The sequence below is a fragment of the Cyprinodon tularosa genome, unplaced genomic scaffold, assembly GCF_016077235.1.
Source record: "Cyprinodon tularosa strain WSP-4 unplaced genomic scaffold, ASM1607723v1 ctg312, whole genome shotgun sequence".
NCBI classification, from domain to species: domain Eukaryota; kingdom Metazoa; phylum Chordata; class Actinopteri; order Cyprinodontiformes; family Cyprinodontidae; genus Cyprinodon; species Cyprinodon tularosa.
In genome coordinates this window covers 79,466-102,500 of record NW_024039022.1, presented here as the reverse complement: position 1 = coordinate 102,500, position 23,035 = coordinate 79,466, and the positions used below count along the sequence as shown (strand labels likewise).

Here is a 23,035-nt window from a genome sequence, read left to right as displayed (position 1 = left end):
ACCAAGCCCTGCACGGTGGCTCTGGGGGGAGGATCTACGGGGTGGAAGCTTAAAAACTCATGATCGTCACATTGTTCAATGGACATATGCAAGCATCGCCAGAGAAACCTATCAGATTAAAGCCTCTGTCGTTCCTGATATGCTTAAATCTAAACAATTGTAGCTCAAACTGTAACAGGACTACTTTCCAAAAGGTAGAATTACCCCCCACAGCATAATGCTGCCACCACCATTCATTCCTTAAACAGAGGCATGTTTCTATGCTTTCACTCCTCCTGCTCAAGGGCAGATTATACTTCTGCAACTCTATTAGTACTCTAATATAATATTAATTAAAATGTGAATGTATTTCAAAGACCCTGTGATACAACAGAAACAGTCCTACATAAAAACGGACCTGAGGTACTCCTCATTTGTTTCCCACCAAACCAACCTAGAGCAAATACTAGATGTTTTCATTTGTGATGGTTTAACAGGAAAGTCTTTCTTGTTTTCCAGGACCACCAAATTGACTTGTTGACCATAAAGGGCAGATTATACTTCTGCAGTTTTCCTGGTATGCTTCTGCAACCTCGGTCTGGAGTTTCTAGGGACGCACAGCAGTTTCCCGCCAAAGCGCAAGGGGGGAGCCTGTTCGAGAACTGGCAAGAGTGTTTATCTTCCAAAACAATAATGGCGCGTCTGCAAGATATCACGGTCATGGAGATAGATCTAGAGTTGCTAGAAATCGAAGAGGAACAGGTTCTGTTTATAGAGTTGGCGAAAAGACCTATTAACCTTTCGTCGTAGTTGTTCTTAGGTTTTTAAAAATGGCTCACCCTGGCACCGAATCGAGAAGGACGACCACACAGACAGCCGGAAAGTCATGTGAAGGACCAATCACAGCTGCTTTTTGTCTGCGCAATTCACTTGAGGTCTGTGCTGGTTTACGCCCCTCCGACGAGTGGTCAGGATTTTTTTGAGGCGCTCGACGACAGTTGCAGAAGCTCTGTGTGGGGGTGGGGTTGCGCGCAGATTTGGCGGATGCAGAGGCTATGCGTCAGAAGCATAAATTGGCCTTCACACTGAGCCTGATTCTGCTGGAGGTTCCTTGTTAAAGGGAGTTTTTCTTCTCCACTGTCGCTGCATGCATGCTCAGCGTGAGGGATTGATGTCAGTGAGTTGATGCAACCAGCTGGTTTCCCAGCTGGTTGAATTGTCTCTGTAAAGGGCTTTGAGGCTAGTGTTGTTCTAGTGTTTAGAGCTGTGCACTTGTGCTATCAGAAGGTTGCAAGTATCCAGTTCGTTCCCCACAGCCTGCACTCTGGGTCCCTGAGTAAGACCTTTAACCCCACGCTGCTCCCTGGGCGCTGCACAATGGCAGCCCACTACTCCCCAAGGGGATGGGTTAAATGCACAAGTTCAATTATGTTTTTTATTATCATTTTTTGTGAATTGGTGTTATATAAATAAACTGAATTGAATAAGTCTAGCGTCACACCGGGTTTGACCTAGCCGATCTAGCACAGGGATATGCTTTTTCCTACCCCCTCAGGCTAGAAATCGATTACCTTCAATTCGGCTGCATCTGTTTCTGCTGAAGTGAAGCATGCCCACAGCATGATGCTGCCACCGCTTTAGCCTGACAGATGCAGCTGATATTGCTTCTAGCAATCGACCCTGCAGGGGATGTTTATTCTGATCGTCCCTAGTTTTAAATGAAATCTGACAATGTGATGTTTTTGAAGATTTTTTATTTATTTGATAAGATCGCCGACTTGTAAAATGAAACTTTTATCTAAAAAAAGCATAAGAGTTTAACTTATTATTGGCTTAAACCTCTTCTTGGTGGGGTCTAGTGGGCTTCTTTTTTTGCCACGTATAAAAATATGTCGTTCTTATAAAACTGAGCTAAAATAGTTGTAAACATTTGGCAAAAGCTTATTTAGCTGATAGTGGTGTTTGAGGAATTTTTATCACATGCATGGTGATACACGAGTTGCTTATCTGCCATTCAAAGGTTTCTGTGCCTTGCACAGAGGGAGCAGGAGTTGAGCAATGTGTTCTGTTCTGGAAATGTTTTACTCGGAACTGTTACTGAGAGATAAAAGTGCTGGAGTCACCGTGAATCACAACATGTTTCATATTACAGTGGGTCCCACTGGCTGACTGACTCATGACGAGCTCCTTGTTGACGTTCCACGCGTCATTAATTGTTGACAGCAAGAGCTGCCTCGAAGAAAACATGCTGATCCGTGATCAGTGCATGCTTATATGGCTGCTCATATGCAACGCAGTGCTGTTGTATAATGGAGCATTAATGTTGCTGTGATTCCTCCTTTTCCAGCGGTCACCAGACTGTTACAGTTGGTTCGCTGTTGCAGGCTGGTCGTGGTCTGAAAAGAGGAAGTCATGTGTGGCGTTAATTTAATTGAATCTCTGTGGAGCTTAAGCTTTCACCTGCCTGAGTCTCTACTAGGAGTCTGCATTTAGTATCACAAGTAAAGCTTCATTTTAGTGCCAAATTTTCCATCTAGCTGATCAGCAGGATTATCTGTGGCCACCATAGGCAGGGTTTCTATTCAAGCATAATTATTCATAGTCCGTTTCAGATGACGATGTGCAGAGCTTGCTTGGATATGTGTGTCGTTGCATGAAATATTCCCTCTTTTCTAGCCTGGGATGGGTAGGTCACAGGACAGAGAAAAACATAAAAAAAAAAAACACAAAGTCATGCTGGCCGATTGAACCCGAGCCCAGCTTAAACCCTGCAGCCTCCCCTCTTCCTTTCTTCCATTCTCCTCTGTTCTCAGTCATGGGGCTCATAATCTCTTCCAGATGGGATCGCATCGTTCCAATACTTCGGGTTTTTTTGAAAGATTTTGAATCTGCGGGTCAATCCAGGTGTTTGTATTCATTCTTTTTTTAAATATTATTTTAGGACTTTTCATTATGGTAAATTAAGCTCTGCACAGTCTGTCACGCGTCTTGTAGCTTCTCGACATTTTTTTGATGCGGTATCATTAAAACTTCAATTTATTTGCATTTTTTGATGCTCTAGATCTACACCTAGTTTAGAGAAAATGTTGGTTAACATCACTTTTTGAGTGTTTTTGCAGATTATCAGTCCCATTTAGATTGGAGCTTTGACTAGGCCATTCTAACTAATCAACATTGTTTGATCTAAACACCTGAACTTTCCTTTCAGGTGTGTTTTGTTTTTTAAGCAGCCCTCTTCTGCTAGTTAAAGGTTTTCCTTCAAGGATTCGCTCGTTGTTGTACCATCTAAGCCGTTTTCTTGTTCAGGTTGACGTGCGTTGTGTTTCCTTTAACACGCAGCTCCTTTGCATGGAAGGTTACATCTCTGTCTCACTTCCTGCGGTATATTTACATGTGGAATATTTGCATGAGTTGTGGCAATCTGCAAACAGGAGCTGTTATGGCTAACGTTCACGAGGTGTGAAGATGTCTGCAGCCTGTAGATTTACACTGAAATTAAATGAAACAAATGAATGGTGATTAGGTGATTTCTAAAGGCTAAAGTTGTTGTTATTGTGTTTTGTTTTTGGGTATTGAAGGTAAGAGAGGGTGAAAAAAACTTCAACTCATGAATCCTGCTCTCAGTCTCTAGTGAGATGAATAGTTCTGAATGGGAACTGTGTCTGAACCTCTCTTCTTCTCTTCTCAGCTGTCACCTAAACCAAGTTCTTAGAAGTTGACACAGCGGCGCAAATTCCAGTGTTGGGTAACTTGGAGCAAAGGCCGTCGTCTCAGCTGTCCCCCCACCCCCTCACTTCGCCTCAGGTCCAAGGGACACCAAGTGAAGCTTGTAGCACGTTTGGCTCTGTTATCGCTGTTAGGAGTCAACAACCTTCCGGCTATCAGGCTTGTCTCCTGTCAGCCAGACGTTAAACTCATATTGCAGCTCTGGATTATGTGCCATCCCCTCTGTTTTTTGTACCTTTAAGGAACGATTAAAAAGTTTGAGGAATTCTGTGAGAAAGCATCAGCGCAGCTAAAGCCAACAGTTGAACTGAATGTTGCTTTGAGTTTTAGTTCCGGCCTTATTTTTCCATTTCCGCAAAGAGGATTCCTTCGCTTTGAAAAGTGCCACCATGTTGGAGCTCAGCGCAACGCCACGCCCAGCAACGAGGAGGAATTTGGATCCAAGTATCTTGTGATGCCTTAATGAACCATTTAAAAAGACTTCTCTGTTAAACCCGATAGCGTTTCTGTAGCCCCCCCCCGCTTTAAACCCTTTATTTATTTAACCCGTCTGCATGAGGTGCAGGGCTGCCGCATCACGCCGTGCGCAGTTCATGAGAGAGGGGTTTAATGTGGAGCAGAGCGGGAAGGTAGGAAATGACAGAGTGCCTGACAGAATGCAAGGCGCTGGTGACTCCATCCACGCGCAACGGTCACCGCGTCTTCAGCTACACGCTGGAGAGCCACACGGCGGCGGCCTTCGCCATCATGAACGAGCTGCGTCTGGAGAGGCAGCTGTGTGATGTCACCCTCCGCGTGCGCTACAAGGACCTCGAGGCGGTGGACTTCGTGGCTCACAAGGTGGTGCTGGCCTCATCATCGCCCGTCTTCAGGGCCATGTTCACCAACGGCCTGAAGGAGTGTGGCATGGAACTGGTTCCCATCGAAGGGATTCACCCCAGAGTGAGTTGCTTTGGTTGAACGTCGAAAAAAAAATACATTATTATGTTTGCATTTTTTTTGTGTTCTTCTTATACCTCAACTCCACCTCAAATCGTGTGCAGGTCATGGACCGACTGATCGAGTTCGCCTACACTGCCAGCATCTCCGTGGGGGAGAAGTGCGTCATCCACGTGATGAACGGAGCCGTCATGTACCAGATAGACAGCGTGGTCAAGGCCTGCTGCGACTTCCTTGTACAGCAGCTTGACCCCAGCAACGCCATCGGCATTGCGAGCTTCGCAGAGCAGATCAGTTGCACAGAGCTCCACCAGAAGGCCAGAGAGTACATCTACATGAACTTCAGCCAGGTACGAGCAAAGGAGGGACAATCTTCCTGTCCGAACAGAAACACAGGTTAAAGCGGGGTCTGTTGAAGCGAACCATGGATTTATTGAAGTCAAGAACAGACTTTGCTCTGAAACTCTGGTCTGCCATGTTTTTGAAAAAGCAGCTCTACTCTGTCAGTGTTCGATTTTTAACACTAGTGTCACATTTACACTACCCATTTGAAACCGTGCCGAGATCGATCCAAGCACAGTAACAGAGATAACTGTTCAGGGTAGATGGAACACAACTGAACTGGACAGTACCAGACACAAGCGAACCACACTAAACTAGAACTAGTTCATCAGTAGGGCTCGGCACGGTTCAGCCGTAGCCTCGGTTCTCTGATAACAAAGAGCGCATGAGCAGACGGTGCCATCTCCTTACAGTCAGACATTCATAAAAATACTAGCTTCCCTAACGAGCCAAACGATTACCAGTGAGGATTCTGTTTAGCAGTGTGATGAACCTCAACGTCTCGTCGTTTCTTGAATCTGTAACCCCCATATTCCACATACTCCGTCAGCGCTCTGATCCACTGCCCCCACGTACTTCATACGGAGTACTTTTCTGTCCACTTGGCTGTTCCACATCCACCGCTATTCCTCTGCCCGTCACCGTCCATGTACGTCTTCTTCGTCCTTCACCGTCAAAATACAGAGCAGAGATATTTTTTGCGCCGCTCCAGTAGGGGTGTAAATCACATCCATCATGGCGATTCGATTCAGTATCGATTTCCTGACCCAACGATTCGATTATATTCGATACACAAGAATACACCACGATACGATTCAATTAAGCGATAAATTTTTTTATTATTATTTTTTTTTTACACCTTACAGGCTAAACAAAGTTTCAAGTTTGAAATAAATCAATGAAAGCTGTAATATCGTTATGCATTTTTTTTTGAGAAACTACAGAAAATAACTGAAGTAGAAAAGTTGTACTCCACCTATTCCTATTAAAATCTCATTCACTAAAAAATAATAATACCTCTGCGTTATAGATTCAGCAAGGCTTTGCATCAATAAATACTGCACAAAATCAGTGCAGTGCAATACCTGGGCTCCAGACGTCCCGCCCCCTCCACAGACACTCCACTGCTCCTCTCCCAGATTGTAGCTGACCGCAGACAGGAGGCCGGCTTGTTTTGTTTTTATGACCGAAATTGCGGAAAACAACTCGTGAAGTTTGACCCGCTAGAAGAGCGAGGTGCGCGAGAACGCTGGGACCCTTTTCCCACCTGGATCTCCGCTCTTTTTGGCCCTCATGTCCCTCCGTCGTCGGACTAAACTCGCCCCCACTTCCTCGCTGCCTCGGCCGTATCTAGACCCACAGCGTGTAGCTCAGACCACGCTTCAATATTGAGCATAATTTAAAAATGTCTGCATCAAACTCACTACAACACACTGCTGTAAGAGTATAACCAGGAAGCGAGGTAGGAGGGCAAAATAGGTTTAGCGCCACCGCAGCACGGGAGGAGAATTACGTCCAGGAGAAAATGGATAAAAATAGACCGGAGGAAAAAAAAAAATGAGTCGATTCTCTTGTGGACGTGTCGATGCATCGGATCGTCGGCTGTTGTATCGATGCATCGATACAAAACGATTATTATTTACACCCCTACGCTCCAGCCAGGTCAAGCTCTGCAATTGCAATAACACCAAACAGGAAAAAGAATGTTGAGAAGATCTGGTTTGTCAAATTGAAACATAGTAATGATGCCGTGGTAACTAAAAATTAGAGCATCATTTTATATACCGGTATTCCCAAAAACTAAGACCGTTTAATTAAAGGATTGGATCCAAACTATTGGTTCTCGAACATGCCAGTAAGGAGATTTCTCATCTCCATGAAAATATTTATTTTGTACCGAGAGGCTTAAAAGTTTAATCAAATCCACTCACAACAACTTTCAAGAGCGCATCTCACAGCTTCAAACAAACCTCTTATTGCAGGTATGGATGAAGAGATGCTGAGTTTGGAAGCTGAGAACAAACATAGTTCATACAAACCATGGAGGATCCTAGTTATCCCTGTTACAAAAATCCACAACCAAAAGGAATTATATAGGTACAAACTGCACATATGCTGGAGGTTAATGGGGTTTTTTTTATATGTCGTATTAAATTAAGCATTCATCACCGCATGTTTTGCTCCTATGAATTTAATAGTAATATAGTGCATGCTCTCCTCGAGCCCAGAGAAAGTCTGAGCGGAGCAGGACGGGATTAACAGCGGAGGTTGTAGGCTTTGCTTTGAGCGGGCGGTCTGGAGCGGAGCAGGGCGCTTGCAGAGGATGTGGGATATCGGGGTAAGCCCTGATTAGACTATCGTTTGTCGTATCCGATTCCCAAAAGCCGACTCTGCAAAGTAAATTCACTAGAGGTTGCCTTCTTTGCTTGACTAGCCGCAAACATCAAGATATAAGGATTATAACTAAACTTTCTGAATGTAGTAGTACCGTAGATCGTCACTAAGAGGAGAGGAACCGTAGTGTAAAGGGCAGATTATACTTCTGCAACCGCACACATCAAATGTTGCTTGGGTCTGGTCGTGAACCAGTTTTGCTGGTATGCTTCTGCATTGGCAGCCTGGAATTTCTAGGGATGCACAGCAGTTTCCTGTCAAAGTGCAAGCGGGAGCCTATTCAAGAACTCGCGAGAACTTTGGTGGATGGTCATCAGAACTTCGGCTGCGCATCTGAAAGATATCACGGTCACGGAGATGGATCTAGATGGATGCTAGACATCGAAGAGAAACAGGTTCTGTTAATGGAGTTGGCAAAAAGACCGAGTAACCTTTCGTCGTAGTTGTCCATTGTAGTCGTTCGTCGGTTTTTAAAAATGGCGCACCCCGGCACCAAATCTAGAAGGACGACCCCAGAGACAGCTGGAAAGGCATACCAAGGACCAATCACAACTGCTTTTTGTCCGCGCACGTCTGCGGGTTTGCGACCGTCCGACGTGTAGTCAGGACTTTTTTTAGGTGCGCAACGACAGTTGCAGAACCTCTGCATGGGGGGCGAAGTTGTGCACAGAGACAAATTTGACGGTTGCCGAGGCTATGCCTCAGAAGCATAAATTGACATTGAATGGTTGTAAGGAACCAAGCTCCGCACGGTTAACTGATCCAAGCTGGGTCCGAACTCTGCTTAGATCGGTTCCAGAGGGTAGTGTAAATTTGGGTTTATGCTTATGGGTCTGGATGTTTGTGTCAGTCGTCATCTAGAGTTTCAGAGGGTAGTCTAAATTGGGTTTAAAACTCCCAGAATTCTGATCCAACTAGAACTCCCACTGGCAGTCAATTTGACGAGTGACAAATTTGCCAATAGAATCCAAGAATAGGGGTGATGTCATCGACTGAAATGGTTCTTTTGTGCCATATAAACCCATTGTGGATATGTAAACTTTAAAACAGGTCTAATATATATTTTTTAAAGAATGTATTGTATGCCATTATTATTATTTGTATTCTAAATTGGTATTAAGAATAAATCAGTAAAATAAATAAGACCATTTTACTTTACAGGTTCAAAGTTTGAAATTACTATTTTATTTACAGAAATGGATTTCCAGCACACCACATTTTCACATTTAAGACAAACATCATATGAGCTTTTTTTTTTTTATGTGAGGCACCTTCCACTCTTTTATTTGCCTTGCAAAGCTGCACTTCTGTGGCAGAGGGATTGGTAAATTACGGCTCTCCTGAGCGCATGTGGTTGGCACGCAACTGTTTTACCAGGCCAAGGATAAAATCTCTGCGTGAGACGGTGACGTTCAAACAGCTCCTGAACAAAACCAACAGGTTTAGAACTGCTATGTCCAGGAGATTGCAAAGGCCATCTTTTTGCCACCTTGGAGCTTTTACAGAATACTTTCTAATCCTCTGATCCAACACATCGCCCTCAATTTTTGTCAGCCTCTCCATCTCCACCCGAATCGCTATCATCAGTATTTTGAAGCATTTCTAAAGCCTGTTCCGCTGTGACATTTTTTCTGAAAGCCATTTTTCCATATTAGCCAAAGAGTTCCAGAGTTTCCTAGGTAGAATGTTGGTTGCTAGGCAACGGTATGAATGTCAATCATCCGCAGGAAGAATTTACAATGCAACTAATAGGTACTTAACTAATAGTAACTAAACTAATAGTTTTTTTTTTTTTAGGTTTTTTATTTTACATAAAAAACAACGTGAAGATGGGGGAAATATAGAATAAGAAAATGTTTGTTAACATGACCACATAAGATAAATGAGGAGAGCACACATTTTTAAACATCCCCACCCGGCTCCTCAACACCCTCTCTGGCATCATCCTCATCATCATCGTCCACTGCTTCCCCTGAGCCAGGAGAAGCGAGTGCTTCAGGAAACTGAGGCAGTAGTAGCAGCTCAACAACAACTGATGGGGTGAAGCCCAGGCAGCAAGCCCCTAATCAGGCCCCAGATCCTCTGCCACCAGGGTAAAAATCCCATTTGGATGCTAAGATCCTATCCAGATCCGTCTGACATCACTGCTGCCAAGCAAACATGAATGAGGCGCATTCCATAACTAGATATAGTTACTTAATATCGCAATGTTTTTTTTTTTATGACTGCTGCTTACCTTATCAAGGCTGCACTTTAAAGAATGAAATTGTCTAGAGAGCTGTAATAAACAAAATTTCTTTTTATTTACACTTGTTTACAAAATGACAAAATGAATCTGTCAGTCTAAATGTAAATAAAGTTCTTTCACTTCAAAAACTCAGAACCGTCAAAAGGACTGCTGCTTTAGGAGTTCTAGTGTTAAGGGCCTCCCTCGGCTTCACACATGCATGTAATGATAATGCGATGAGTCATGATCTCTCATAACAGGGTTTACTTGAGGTCAGAGCACACCTTACTGCTGGAGATGGGTGAACACTGGGAAAATAGAGGAAACGAGAGCGTGGTTTAATGTTTGGAGCCCAAGCTTTGCTTTGCAGTTTGGTTCTGATTAGTTAAAAGCTTGTGTGATTCAAAAAGACATTTTGATCAACACTTGAATTACAAACACATTCCAGTGAGAAGTTGCATAACAGATTAAAAGCGTCTCTACTTCCTCTCCCAGGTTTCGACCCAGGAGGAGTTCTTCAACCTGTCCCAGTGTCAGCTGGTTAACCTCATCAGCCGCGACGAGCTCAACGTGCGTTGCGAGTCCGAGGTCTTCCACGCCTGTGTGGCCTGGGTGCACTACGACCAGGAGAACCGCCGGCCGTACGTCCAAGCCTTGCTCCAGGCTGTCCGCTGCCATTCCCTCACTCCCAACTTCCTGCAGACTCAGCTCCAGTCTTTGGACTGGGACCCTCAGTGTAAAGACTACTTGGCTCAGATCTTCCAGGACCTCACACTCCACAAACCAACCAAAGTGGTTCCTTGCCGAACGCCCAAGGTCCCGCAGCTCATCTACACAGCCGGCGGGTATTTCCGTCAGTCTCTCAGCTACCTGGAGGCCTACAACCCCTGTACGGGATCCTGGCTGAGGCTGGCCGACCTGCAGGTTCCGCGCAGCGGGCTGGCGGCCTGCGTGATCAGCGGACTGTTCTACGCAGTCGGCGGCAGAAACAACGCGCCCGACGGGAACATGGACTCCAACGCTCTGGACTGCTACAACCCTATGAACAACTGCTGGCTTCCTTGCGCGCCCATGAGCGTTCCCAGGAACCGGATCGGGGTTGGCGTCATCGATGGCATGATTTATGCCGTTGGCGGATCACACGGATGCATCCATCATAACAGCGTGGAAAGGTAATGGAGCCCTGCTGACGGCAGCTGATACCAACAGGTGCAATCTGAGGAAGTTCTGCTTTTATTTGAAGCTTCTTTATCCGTGATGATTAGATGTCTTTTTGTGGGAGTTTTAGTGGTTTGGTTCTTCCCAGAAGGTGATATTTATAGTGCAGACTTAGGTTTTTGGTATGTCGCCTGTTCCCCAACCATAAGAAAACTTCCTGGAAATGTTTCAGTGACGTTCCACTTCCTGGAATCTGTCTGAAGTTTGCTCAGGGTTATTTATATGCTACTTTTCCACAGAGCAAAATAGTGCATTTTAAAAATCTTTACAACATACTAATATCCTCCTAGTCTTTCCTTGATTGCTTTATTTAAGCCCAAACACATGAAGTGACATCACCAGATCAAGAAAAATAACGCAGCTGCATTCCTGTCCTCCAGTAGCACCTCAAACCTTTAGATTAAATGTAATGTTTTTATGTATTTAATTTTTATGTGATGGGAAAACACAAAGTAGCATCTCATTGTGAAGGTAAAGATAATACATAGGGTTTAAAAATCTTTATATAAGCAAAAAGCTGAAAAGTCCGGCAATCAGTTATATTTGCTTTGATACAAGAAATCACCTTCTTAGCACATAGCTCGGCATCAGAAAAGATACAGAAATTCTGCTAAGCCCACAAAGTTTTTGTTTACCTGGATTAGAAAAAAAAAAAACATAAATATACTTCATAAAGAGCAAAGAAGTGAGGCAGAGTGCTGCCGTGACATTTAAAGCAGAATTGGGTTATAAATTAGATCCAGGGGTTCAAACGTCTCATGGATCATTGCTAAATCTGTAAAAAGTGAGGGGTGTGAAAATGGATACAAACGTACAGAAACACTGCTTTTCACCTAAACTTCTAGACTTGGAAAATCGAAAATGAATAAGAGGTGCAGTTAAGGGAGGGGGGGAATGCAGAGACCCAAAGCTCAGAAAACAGAACATCCTGACTGAAAGCCATAGGAAGTCTTATTTGCTCTACCATCCTCACTGCTTAAACATGGTGTTGGCAGCATCATGCTGTGTTAATGGAAGTATGGATGGAGCTGAATATTAAGCAATTATCAAAGAAAATGTATTAATATCATTTGAGACAAATAATTAAATTGTTAACCTTTAACAATTTTCAACTGAGGAGTAATCCTAGATTATTTTTAAAGCTAAGACCTACAACAACTGCATATCAAAAGACAGTCCTGGATATGTGGTTCAATCTTTAGCCATGATGACTTTCTCATGAAGGATTGATTATGTTTTGCATTTGAGGCTGAAAACAAAGCAAACTGACATTAATCGAGACATAAGAATAACTGACTGATTAAGCCAGATCATCTGTGAAAGAGTAACAGCCTGCCTTAATTGTTAGATAGTAAGGCGGGTGACTTATCACAGCAAATCTACAGACTGCAGATATCAAGAGGAAATCAGTGCGACACAGCTGGACATGCAGATTCATACTCTGACGTAAAGTGGTAGGAGGAGGGAAAAATCAGAATGAACTGGAAATAATAGATGAATTGAAATAAAGGATGCTTATTGTGACTTCTCAGAAATCTCAGCAGACATCTGCCTTTTGAGTTTACAGCAGCAGCATAAAGCACATGTCATGTCCCACAGGTATGATCCGGAGCGAGACCAGTGGCAGCTGGTGGCCCCGATGTTAACGAGGCGAATAGGAGTGGGCGTCGCAGTGATTAACCGGCTTCTTTACGCCGTCGGGGGCTTCGACGGCGCCAACCGGCTCAGCTCCTGCGAGTGCTACTACCCCGAGCGGGACGAGTGGAGGACCATGGCGCCCATGAACACCGTGCGGTCTGGAGCTGGTAAGCACTGAGGGGGGGGGGGGGGGGGGGGGGGGGGGGGAAAACCAGCTTTGTAATGATAAACCCTCTGAACTGTGAGGCTGGAACGTTGCACAACCGGTTGTGCAATATTCCCACTTTGTTTTTAAAGTTCTAGAAACATTTGCCACACAAGGAATTTTGGTTTATGCTTGTTAGAACAACGAGGCATTTGATCGAGAGCAGAATCAGACCAGCTGCCCAGGATATGAAACTTTCCTGTTTCTAGCTATTTATTTTTATTCTGAAAAAATCTTTATATAGTTCCATTTTAGAGCTAATGTCAACTCAAAGCCCTTTACAAGACAGACAGGAACAGATTATATAGACTGATAAAGTCTGATCTCAGCTTCATCTATTAAAGGTTACAAATAATCCTGCAGTGACAGAAGTTACCCAACATTTCCCGTTTCACCTAGCCTCATATGACCTTCACTTTTGCAGAAGTAAAAAGTAGATACAATCAATATTTCTTTGTTGTTTTTATTTTTCCAAAATATAAAGCTATAAATCCAAAGGAGGATTATGTGAATGTCTGTTAAGTTTTTTAAAAGCCTTGTTTTACTGCCTTCTGCTGTGGTCCATTTGCACAAGAGGGAAGACTTGCTGCAATGAACCGTCCATTCATTTCCCAATCAAATATTCTTTTTTTTGTCTCCATTTAACATCTAAGAATCTTTTTATTAACTTTTTTGGCAAAAAAAAAAACTCTGGAGCTTTAAAATTGCAAAACAAAACAAAAACCTTTTAGTTTAACGCTTGATGCATTTATTACGAGTGATGCTGTGGCATCCATGTCTAAGACAGAAATAAAGCTGAAGTCTTAAATAAACTCTCTTCTGGCTCCTAGTGACTGTGTTTGCTAAAGGTTAGCATGCTTGTAGATCTGCAAAAAACAACAATTTTTCTAATTGTTTGATCTGTTGATTTATTTTTAATTGATAATCATTGGAATGAGTTAAACACTGTTAAACTGGCCGTTTTAAAAATATTGCTGGTGTTTTTAGAATCTGACCATTTTTCTGAGGTTCTTTACCTGACATTAAAACAAACGCAACAGATGATCGCAATAATGCACGTATTAATTCTGGCATACATATGATATTTTATTTGACTTTGATTGAATGCCTTTTAGATGGTTATTGATTGGGTTTAACTTTGGTTCCATCTTGGATTTAGATTTAGGCAACGAAATTTCATTTTGTACAACGTTCATGACATTTCCATTCCTTAAAGTGCCGCAGTGATCAAATGTAAACGGTGTGGGAGAAGAAAGGGAAAAAAACCGCATTGAGTATGCATATTTTGTGGAATTGTCGTGAGCCGTATCAGGCCTGGCGCCTACAGGCGCCGCCATGATGTTGATGGTCTGCTGCGTCGCTTTGACTGAAAGGAAAATGGCAAACTCGTCTGAACCACGGCGGCATTTTCAGGATTTAGAAAATCTAATTGATAAAGTGAAGTAATTAGCATGAAAACAAAAGATCCTCTGAAGTTAACAATTGCTACACCTCTAAAGACATATTGCTCGTGTGGGAACAGAGGCGAGATACCGCAGGCTGCTTCTCCTATCGTCTCGGATTAGAAAGTCCCTTCTGTGGCCGAAACACATGAAAACACAGGTATAGTGAGCCGCTGTCCTCCCAGTGGGCCTGTTTCTGCCATCCTGTCACCTCTGCTATATAAAATCAGCTGCGAGGGGTGATTGTGTCCATCCTACAGTGTTGGATGGACACTTTGGATGCTATGATTTCATGTTCGGTCTTCATGAAGAGTGAAGATTTAACAAACCAACTTCTGGACTGGATGCTCTCAGCCTACTTTTCTTTACTGTCAAAGTGTCGGCCTAGTGGTTAGAGCAGTGCGCTTGTGCTCTGAGAAGGTTGCATGTATCCAGTTCGGTCCCCACAGTGTGCATGGTGAGACCCTGAACAAGACCCTTAACCCCACGTTTCTCCTTGGGCGCCACGCAGTATCAGCCCTCTGCTCCCCAATGGGATGGGTTAAATGCAGAGAGTGAATTTCTCTAATGTGAGATCAATGAATTTCAATTATAAATTATATATTATTATTAAAAATATTTTATACATTTCAGTTTATATAACACCAGTTTACAATATATGTCATCTTAAAGCACTTTAGAGAAAAAGTTTTCTATCCATGGAGAACCAGCTGATTACACTAGTGATAGTCATGCTGTATATATGTGATACACGCTGCACTTTTTGACTGTTTTCACGCTAAATAATGATCAATAAACTTTTAAGTAATCCGTATTTTCCTTTTTTTAGGTGTGTGCGCTCTGGGCAATCAAATCTTTGTAATGGGCGGATATGACGGCACCAACCAGCTGAACACTGTGGAGCGCTACGATGTGGAAACGGACACGTGGAACTTCGCCGCCTCCATGGGGCACAGGCGCAGTGCGCTGGGAGTCACCGCATTACATGGCCGCATTTATGTGTTAGGTGAGTTTCAGTCTGATCTTAGGTTTTAATCTTACCGGAACGTACAGAAAAAAACTTAATAATAATCCTTTTGTTTGGTTTTATTTGCATGGACCATTGAACTCTGTAAATGTATTCCAAGTTAAGAGTTTTTGTTGAAGATTACAATATGAACTGTGTGAAGTTGAAACGGTCATGATCATAGTGGATCCGGGGAACACTTGGGATATTTCTTCCTTATATCTTTCTCCCTTTTACTTTTGTCTGGATTTAGAATTGTTAAATCCAATAATAATATACAGTAATACATTTTTCCGGACCATTTTAAATGAAACGTGAGCATAAAAAGCACCAGCATCCGGTTGATAATCGAGGGTAGAGTGACAGGGTTCCTGCAGGTCCTTAAAAAATCTTAAAAGGCATTGAATTCTTCAAAATAAAACTAAGGCCTTAATTGGTATTAAAATGTCTTAAATCACCAAATCAAACATACTAAGAAAACCATACAAAGAAAAATAGCTGCAAAAAAGACTTAGCACTGGTTATGTTGTGGCTTTAAACCTGATTGTTTTGTTCCCTGCTAAAACAAAGTTTGTGACTTCAGTTAAATAATTGTTAAAATATATCTGTCATTTGTGTGTTTTTAGCTTTCTTCCTGTATGGGAAGATTTTCAAAATATGAAACATTAGTGCAGTGGTTTATGTTAAAATAAACCTTTGGGTTAAGTTGTCGCAAGCGGGTTTTTCTTGTGTTTCTTGTGAATTTGGTCTTAAATTTTTATCTCAAGTGGCATTAAAAAGTCTTAAAAAGTCTTGAATTGAATTTGCCTTATGCTGTAGGAACCCCGAGATGTTCTGCTGAACAGAGCTGCATGGTGCTTGTCACAATCATGTTCTCCAAACCGATAATGCTGATGCCTGCAGATCATGTTAGCTCATTATAAGTTAATGCATACTAACGTATCATGTTGAGCTAGTTAGCAAGAAGGATACGAAATGTTAGTTAGTCAAGTCGTTCATTTCTGTGCAGAACTTGTGCTCAATATTCGGTCTATATTTTGCCACAATATAAAGAGCCGATTGAGGGAGGAGACATTAGACCAGAGGAACTTAATGTTCTGTAGATGTTTAAGGATACTTTTTTCAAGTCAACCAGCGCTTTGCTGCTAAAGTTGTTGTTTTAGTTTAAAGCTCTAACTAGAAGTAAAGTCTGTCCCCGGGTGCCGTACTGTGGCTTTTAATCATTATGTCTCTCTTTAGCCGCTAAGGAAAGGAGATGAATGAGAGAGGATGCTGAATCACGCATTAAACATCCGATGAATGTGACCATCTTCCCTGTCCTGGTGCAAAAACAGGCTGCTTCACAGCATGATGGTGCCACCACCGTGTTTTACTGTTTCTCCTATGTTTGCCTGGTCTCTTTGTGGTTTGACTAGGAACTATTCTGATTACCCCATCTGAGCTTGGGCTCTTTGCTGCTCCTCCAGAGTTGTTTCTCTGATTAATGCTCTTCTGGCCCGTCAGGTTAGGTAGACGCTTACTGAAAGGAAATCTGTTCACTTATTAGATGCTTTCCTAAGGCAGTTGTTTGTACTGCATAGAGTTTTAATATAATCATACGCTGAGTTTTCCTGCTTTTAACCTCCTCATTTAGCATTTAATGTGGCTCTATTAAATCCCATAACATAGATCAGAGCTTTGGCTGGTTCTTTGGCTGGTACAAATGTGTGCAATACTATCAGCTAATTTTCTAAATACTAATATTTTGAAATTCTGGTATCCTCGTAAAAATAAAAATAAAGAATAGCACATGAAAACTACCTTAAACAACATGGCAGTGGCGGATGTAAACGCATGAGATATATTCATATTCCAGCCACGTCTTTTCTGCTAATCGTTGCAAATGGAAATGTAAAAAAAAAAATGTTTTTTTAAATAGTCTCCTCAGGAATCCAAATGTGCCCCGCCGTCATCCTCCATCTCTTCTGGTCTTCTTCTTTTTTCCGATTTTAACAAAGTGTCACTTCCTGGCCTGTACTGGAAGCACGGTCCATACCATCAGCTTATTTGCACATGTGCATGCAGGTGTTCGCCATAAATAATGTAATTACGGTACTGAAAATACTTATTTTTATTATTAAATCGTAAAAGAATGGTAAACTACATCTTATGAACAATATTTAAAGAGAGAATTGGATGCTTTTTACATTATTGCTCAGAGCAGTCTGGTAAAATATGATTACAACGTGTTTATCTGTATTATCTGTCTTTCTTTCGCTTATGCACAGTATACTAAGTACAATGGGAGGCAAACATGACACTTAAAATTACTACCTTTTTATTTATTTTTATTTTTTTTTAGTTTTTACGGCACTAGTAGCTGTTTTTTCTGACAGTAGGCTGACAGGAAAGGGGGTATGAGAGAGGGAAAGAGACAAAGGAACACAGGTCAGATTCGAACCCGGGTCGGCCGCGCCGAGGACTGAGGGTCATTCGCGCTAACCGCTGTTCAACCCGCACACCTTAAAAATTACTACATTTATGCAAGCATGCAACACAGAAAAAAAATAGGGTAGGATTTCATTTCGAGGAGAGTTTTGACAGTCAGGTAATTAAACAGAAAGGTTGTTAATGCAGAAAATAAATTGTTTACCATTGACACATTTTAGTTTAGGACATCTTTTTCAATTGGGAAGAAATATAGTTTCTGTTATAGTTATGAAAATTTTAATATAGGGTTAAAAAAAACATTTTTTTTAACCCTAGTTAAAATAAAAGTAGTAATAAAAATTTGCACAGTTTGATGCTTAAAGGAAACCCAGTTCCTGTCCGCTGTTCATGAAATGGCTGTTTGAATTAAAGACTCTAATATTATCTCTGCAGGAGGCTACGATGGCAACACTTTCCTGGACAGCGTGGAGTGCTATGACCCAGAGACAGACAGCTGGTCTGAGGTGACGCACATGACATCAGGGCGGAGTGGCGTGGGTGTGGCCGTCACCATGGAGCCATGCCAGAAGGGTCTGCCTCAATCTCAAAAGTCCGAGAGCAGCGACGGGTCAAACCAGATTCAGTCCACCAGCTCGGATTTTAGCCACTGTGGGTCTTACAGCAAAGGCACATGAAGTTATCCTGCTCAGCCTCCCTGACTTTATCTCTTCTCTATAAAGTAAAGGCAGGCGAGTGCAGAACACCAACTCCTGCCTCTCTCACCATGATTGTCGCCGAGTCTCTTCAAACGATCACACGGCCCATCAGAGCATCTGTTGTCCTACAGCCAACAGGCCAACTTTTACCAGAAAAGGGCTGCAAGATCAAATGTGTTGTATTGGCTCAAACGCTCATCAGGGGCTGTTTTTAATTAATTAAACTCGATAGGGAGTATAGGACTAGAAGTAGCATTTTTTCTGTGCAGACAGGAGTATTAAAGTGCCATTACAGTGCCTGCAGGGCATTATTATTACTATTGTCAGTATATTTTTTACTCGCCGTGGAAAATACCAACACGTAGTCCATGCATGACAATGGGCTTTATGTGAGAATGTTTTTAAGCTATCCACAAAACAGTTCAGCAATTAAGTTTTATTTAAAATTTCCCTTTTTTTTTATTTTTTTTTATACCAAAACCCCAGTGAAAACTATTGACAATATTGAAAAATGCTTTGAAATATCCCTAAAGTTTTTTTTCTTTTAGGTTTATCAGAGTTTATAGGATCTTGTAATTATTAACCTCTTTATAGACTTTAAATAAAACACAACACAGAGCACCGCTTCTTTTAGTTAATTTCAGATCAAGGATCCCTTTGTCTCTTGCTACTCAGAGTGAGCAGAAAAATGAGAAAGGTTTAAAAAAAACAGAGTTTAATTCAAGCCATGTGTTGGGTCAGATAAGGTGAAACTTTTTCTGCATCAAACGCCTCTGGTGAGTTTTTTTTACAACCATAAAAGCACCTTTTGCTTGCAGTAAAGTAGAGTACGAGGGAGAATATATAATGCTGTGGTTCTGGGAACCTTTTCACAGGGTGCGACATCATAATATGTGTTAGAAAATGGAAAAATGGCCGTCATCTGTCCAAATTATCATAGATCTTCTGTGACCGTAAGCCTGGAAAACCAAAAATAGCATCTAAAAATTCTGAAATAAAATACAAATTACGGTATCTGTAGAAATGACCAAAGCATCTAAAAATTCAGTGAAATGAGCTGAACTGAGGAGACGAGGGAGTCGACTTTATCCCCTCCTCTAACAGTTTAAAAAAAGATCATACATCTGAACAGCCTTATAATGCAGCTTCATATGCCCTTTAATCTGAGTTATCTGTCTGTTCAACCTAAAACCACACATCATCGCCTTACCGACACTCAGACAGTAGTGTTAGACTATTAGTGTTACACGTGGGGACAAATTAGCAGGCTACTGTTCACCGAGAGCTAAAATAAGTTACATTCATCTTGTTACAACAATGATCAGCTGAGGAAACCAGAACCCAACCGGACTGTTACTCTGACACCCGTCTCCTCCTTGCACACCTACAGTAAAGCCTAATTCACACATCAGCACCATCTTTTTATTTATTTATTTTTTTTGCATAAACTGCTTTGGATTGAACCACAGAGAGAGAAAAAAACAACAGTATCAGTAGAAATGACCAGATCCATGCATGGCGCTCTGGTCCTGGTATCAGACCCTTCTTTGTTTGCCAGTGCTCTTACTGGGAAGTGGATTTAATAGGGGAAGAGGGAGCTTTTTACAAGATAGTGGTTGTAAAGGTGTGTCACTTAACCAGCTGGAGATCTTATTGGCACAACCTGACTATAGAAATTTCCCACGTAACAGTTGGATTGTATAGTTTTGTCTTCCATTTTTGAACCTGTTAATTATTAAAGATTAACAGCCGGGTGAAAGTCACTCAGGAGCCCATTGTCAGTAGCAAATGGGGCCTTTTCTCCATGGCTGGGTGGTGAAATGGGGGCAAATAAAAAATAAAGATAGCAGCAAAATGTTACTTTGTCTCCTCTATGATGGGCTAGGATTAAATTCAGCAAACTATGATATGAAAAAACAAAGCGGAATACATTTTATATATATATATATATATGTCTCTGCAGACAGACTTCTCTTTGTTTTCATACACAGAAGGCTTCAGTAACAGAGATGCCCACGTCTGTGCATCAGTTCAGACCTGTTCTATTCTAAAAGACTCTTCAGTAATCCTATTTGTAACAGCCATTTAAGCTACTGACATTTTTTTAAAGAGATGTTTTGTACGTAAACAAAAAAAAAAAATCTGAAACGCTGTGTACAGAATTCTAGAGTTGATCTTTTTTTTATTTATTTGTTCAATCCCTTTTATTTTTTGATTTAGATTTTTTTGTCTGCTTGCTTTCAACTGACATCTGCTTTGTATTAAATTTGACTCTTGATGTAGTGTTTTGAATAACTAGCATGTGTTGTAACTCGGTGGGGACGTGTGTTAGTGGTAAGTTCGGATGTGCTTTGTTTTTAAAAAAAGAAGAAAAATCGATGCTTCACATTGAAAGGGACTTCTTTCTTCTGTCCGATCAGTAGTTGGAATGTAAACTAGAATATTTATCTGCTTTGTATATTTCTTTTTTCTGCCAAAACAGCCATAAATATATTTCTCATACCCGTGTCCCTTTTTTGGTTCTTTGCCCTGCTTGTATTCATCCTGCTGATCAATTTAAAGTTAGTTGTTTTAATGATTTAGTAGTTTAACTAAAATAATTTAACTTCCTGTAAAGTTTGTAAGAAAAAATTTTTTTTGTTTTATTTTTTTAACTTGACAAAGCTGGTACGCTTCTAGTCCTCCCTACGCCTTGGACTTACAGTTCCTGTCATGTTTAGATCCGCTGCTCTTTGAGAACAATCCGCAGATTTATTTTGCACTTTGCTTTTTCTTGGCAATCACAGATTTTAGTTAACTGGAACTGTGGGCGTTGGATTGGTGCCTTTCATTTTTATCTGCACAAGGTCAGAGGTAGGTAGAGGACTGCTGCAAGTAAAAGTTTAAAAGTAGCCATGCAAGAAATCCCTCAAGTATTAATAAAAATTACATGGTTTAAAAGTAACTGATCATAACAAGTAATCTATATCTAAAATGATCTAATCAGACAGATGGCATCTGTTCAAGTTTTAAAGTGTAAAATAAAATTACTTTATTGCAAAATAACTTCAGGCAAAAGAAACACCTTTCAGAAACATATAAACAAATGTAATGTATACCTAGTTGTTAGAAGAACAGTGTAAAGTACTTCCAGTGATGATCTGTACAGTTTTATAAATATTGGTTTGACCTTTAAATTTTACAACAAAAAAAACTTGCCTCAATATTTTAATTAAAAGGCAATTATTCTTCAATTCAATGAAGCAAAGATTTAAGTAAGAGCAGCACTACTTCATACTAGTAAAAGCAAAAATAACACTAAAAAAATTTACTTTTTAAAGTACATTTTTGTTAACAAAAAGTCTATAAACAGTTTTTTTTTTTTTGTTTTTTTTTTTACCGTCTGGTAAACTTCTTGCTGGATTTGTGAAAGGGGAAAAAAAAAAAAACCGGGCCTAAAATCAAGACAAAAATGCTAAATCTAAGGGAAAATGCTCAGAAAACTACTAAAACTGTATTTTTTATATATTTTTTGTCATTAGGATTATGGTGTAAAAGTTGGACTCCTCAAATAAGATGAGAAAAGAGCCAAATAACTTATAGTGAAGCGATTATCTCAGAGTTTGTAAAGTCGATTTACATCAACTTGTTAATTTTATTGATTGCGCTGTAAATTTTATCTCTATAAGGCCTCTTAGGAATAATAAATAAATGGACAACTTTTTTTTTTTTTTTGTATATAAAGGACACTAAGAAATACTGCAGAGGTCGAACAAATCGTAGCTTTTACAAGAAGCTCCTAAAAACTTTCCACTCGGCCGCTGATGTGGCGCCAGAGGATTGTATGCAAGTACAAGTTGTTCAGATGTGTCACCAGTTTGCCAAGGTCTGGCAGAAAGCCTGCTTCCACATTGCCAAAGTCAACACCCACCTTTTGGAGCCACCCACATGAAGAAGCCAGGTGCCCTTTAAAAAAATATTTGAGATAAAACAAAAGCTAAATTAAAGTTTTGGAATGGATAAAAGAGCCCAACAGTCAAAACACTGAAACGACCTGCAAAGAATGGAGCTCTGAAATCCAATAAAGCCATTATCTTGTTAATGGATGGAGGAATATGGTGGAAATACTGAGGATATACAGGTGCTGGTCATAAAATTAGAATATCATGAAAAAGTAGATTGATTTCAGTAATTCCATTTAAAAAGAGAAACTTGTATATTATATTCATACATTACATACAAACTCATATATTTCAGATGTTTATTTTGTTTAATTTTGATGATTACAAATGACAACAAATGAAAATCCCAAATTCATCATATCAGAAAATTAGAATATTACTGAAGACCAATAAAAACAAAGGATTTATAGAAATGTTGGCCAACTGAAAAGTATGAACATGAAAAGTATGAGCATGTACAGCACTCAGTATTTAGTTGGGCCTCCTTTGGCCTGTATTACTGCAGCAATGCGGCGTGGCATGGAGTCGATCAGTCTGTGGCACTGCTCAGGTGTTATGATAGCCCAGGTTGCTCTAATAGTGGCTTTTAGCTCTTCTGAATTGTTGGGTCTGGTGTATTGCATCTTCTTCTTCACAATACCCCATAGATTTTCTATGGGGTTAAGGTCAGGAGAGTTTGCTGGCCAATTAAGAACAGGGATACCATGGTCCTTCAACCAGGTACTGGTAGCTTTGGCACTGTGTGCAGGTGCCAAGTCCTGTTGGAAAATGAAATCTGCATCTCCAAAAAGTTGGTCAGCTGCAGGAAGCATGAAGTGCTCTAAAACTTCCTGGTATGTGGCTGCGTTGACCC

General features: G+C 41.1%; 1 protein-coding gene across 2 annotated transcripts in view; it reads left to right on the top strand.

Moving 5' to 3' along the window:
- The window catches only part of keap1b (kelch-like ECH-associated protein 1b), a 19,424-nt gene extending 766 nt beyond the window's left edge, over positions 1–18,658 (top strand). For both annotated transcript variants that reach the window (XM_038292434.1, XM_038292435.1), the window contains exons 2-7: positions 3,668–4,647; positions 4,749–4,994; positions 10,103–10,779; positions 12,425–12,630; positions 14,940–15,116; positions 17,979–18,658. In XM_038292434.1, coding sequence (XP_038148362.1) covers positions 4,342–4,647; positions 4,749–4,994; positions 10,103–10,779; positions 12,425–12,630; positions 14,940–15,116; positions 17,979–18,220 — 1,854 coding nt within the window. In that variant the 5' untranslated portion in view covers positions 3,668–4,341 and the 3' untranslated portion in view covers positions 18,221–18,658. The remainder of the gene's footprint in view (positions 1–3,667; positions 4,648–4,748; positions 4,995–10,102; positions 10,780–12,424; positions 12,631–14,939; positions 15,117–17,978) is intronic.
- The last annotated feature ends 4,377 nt before the right edge of the window (positions 18,659–23,035 follow it).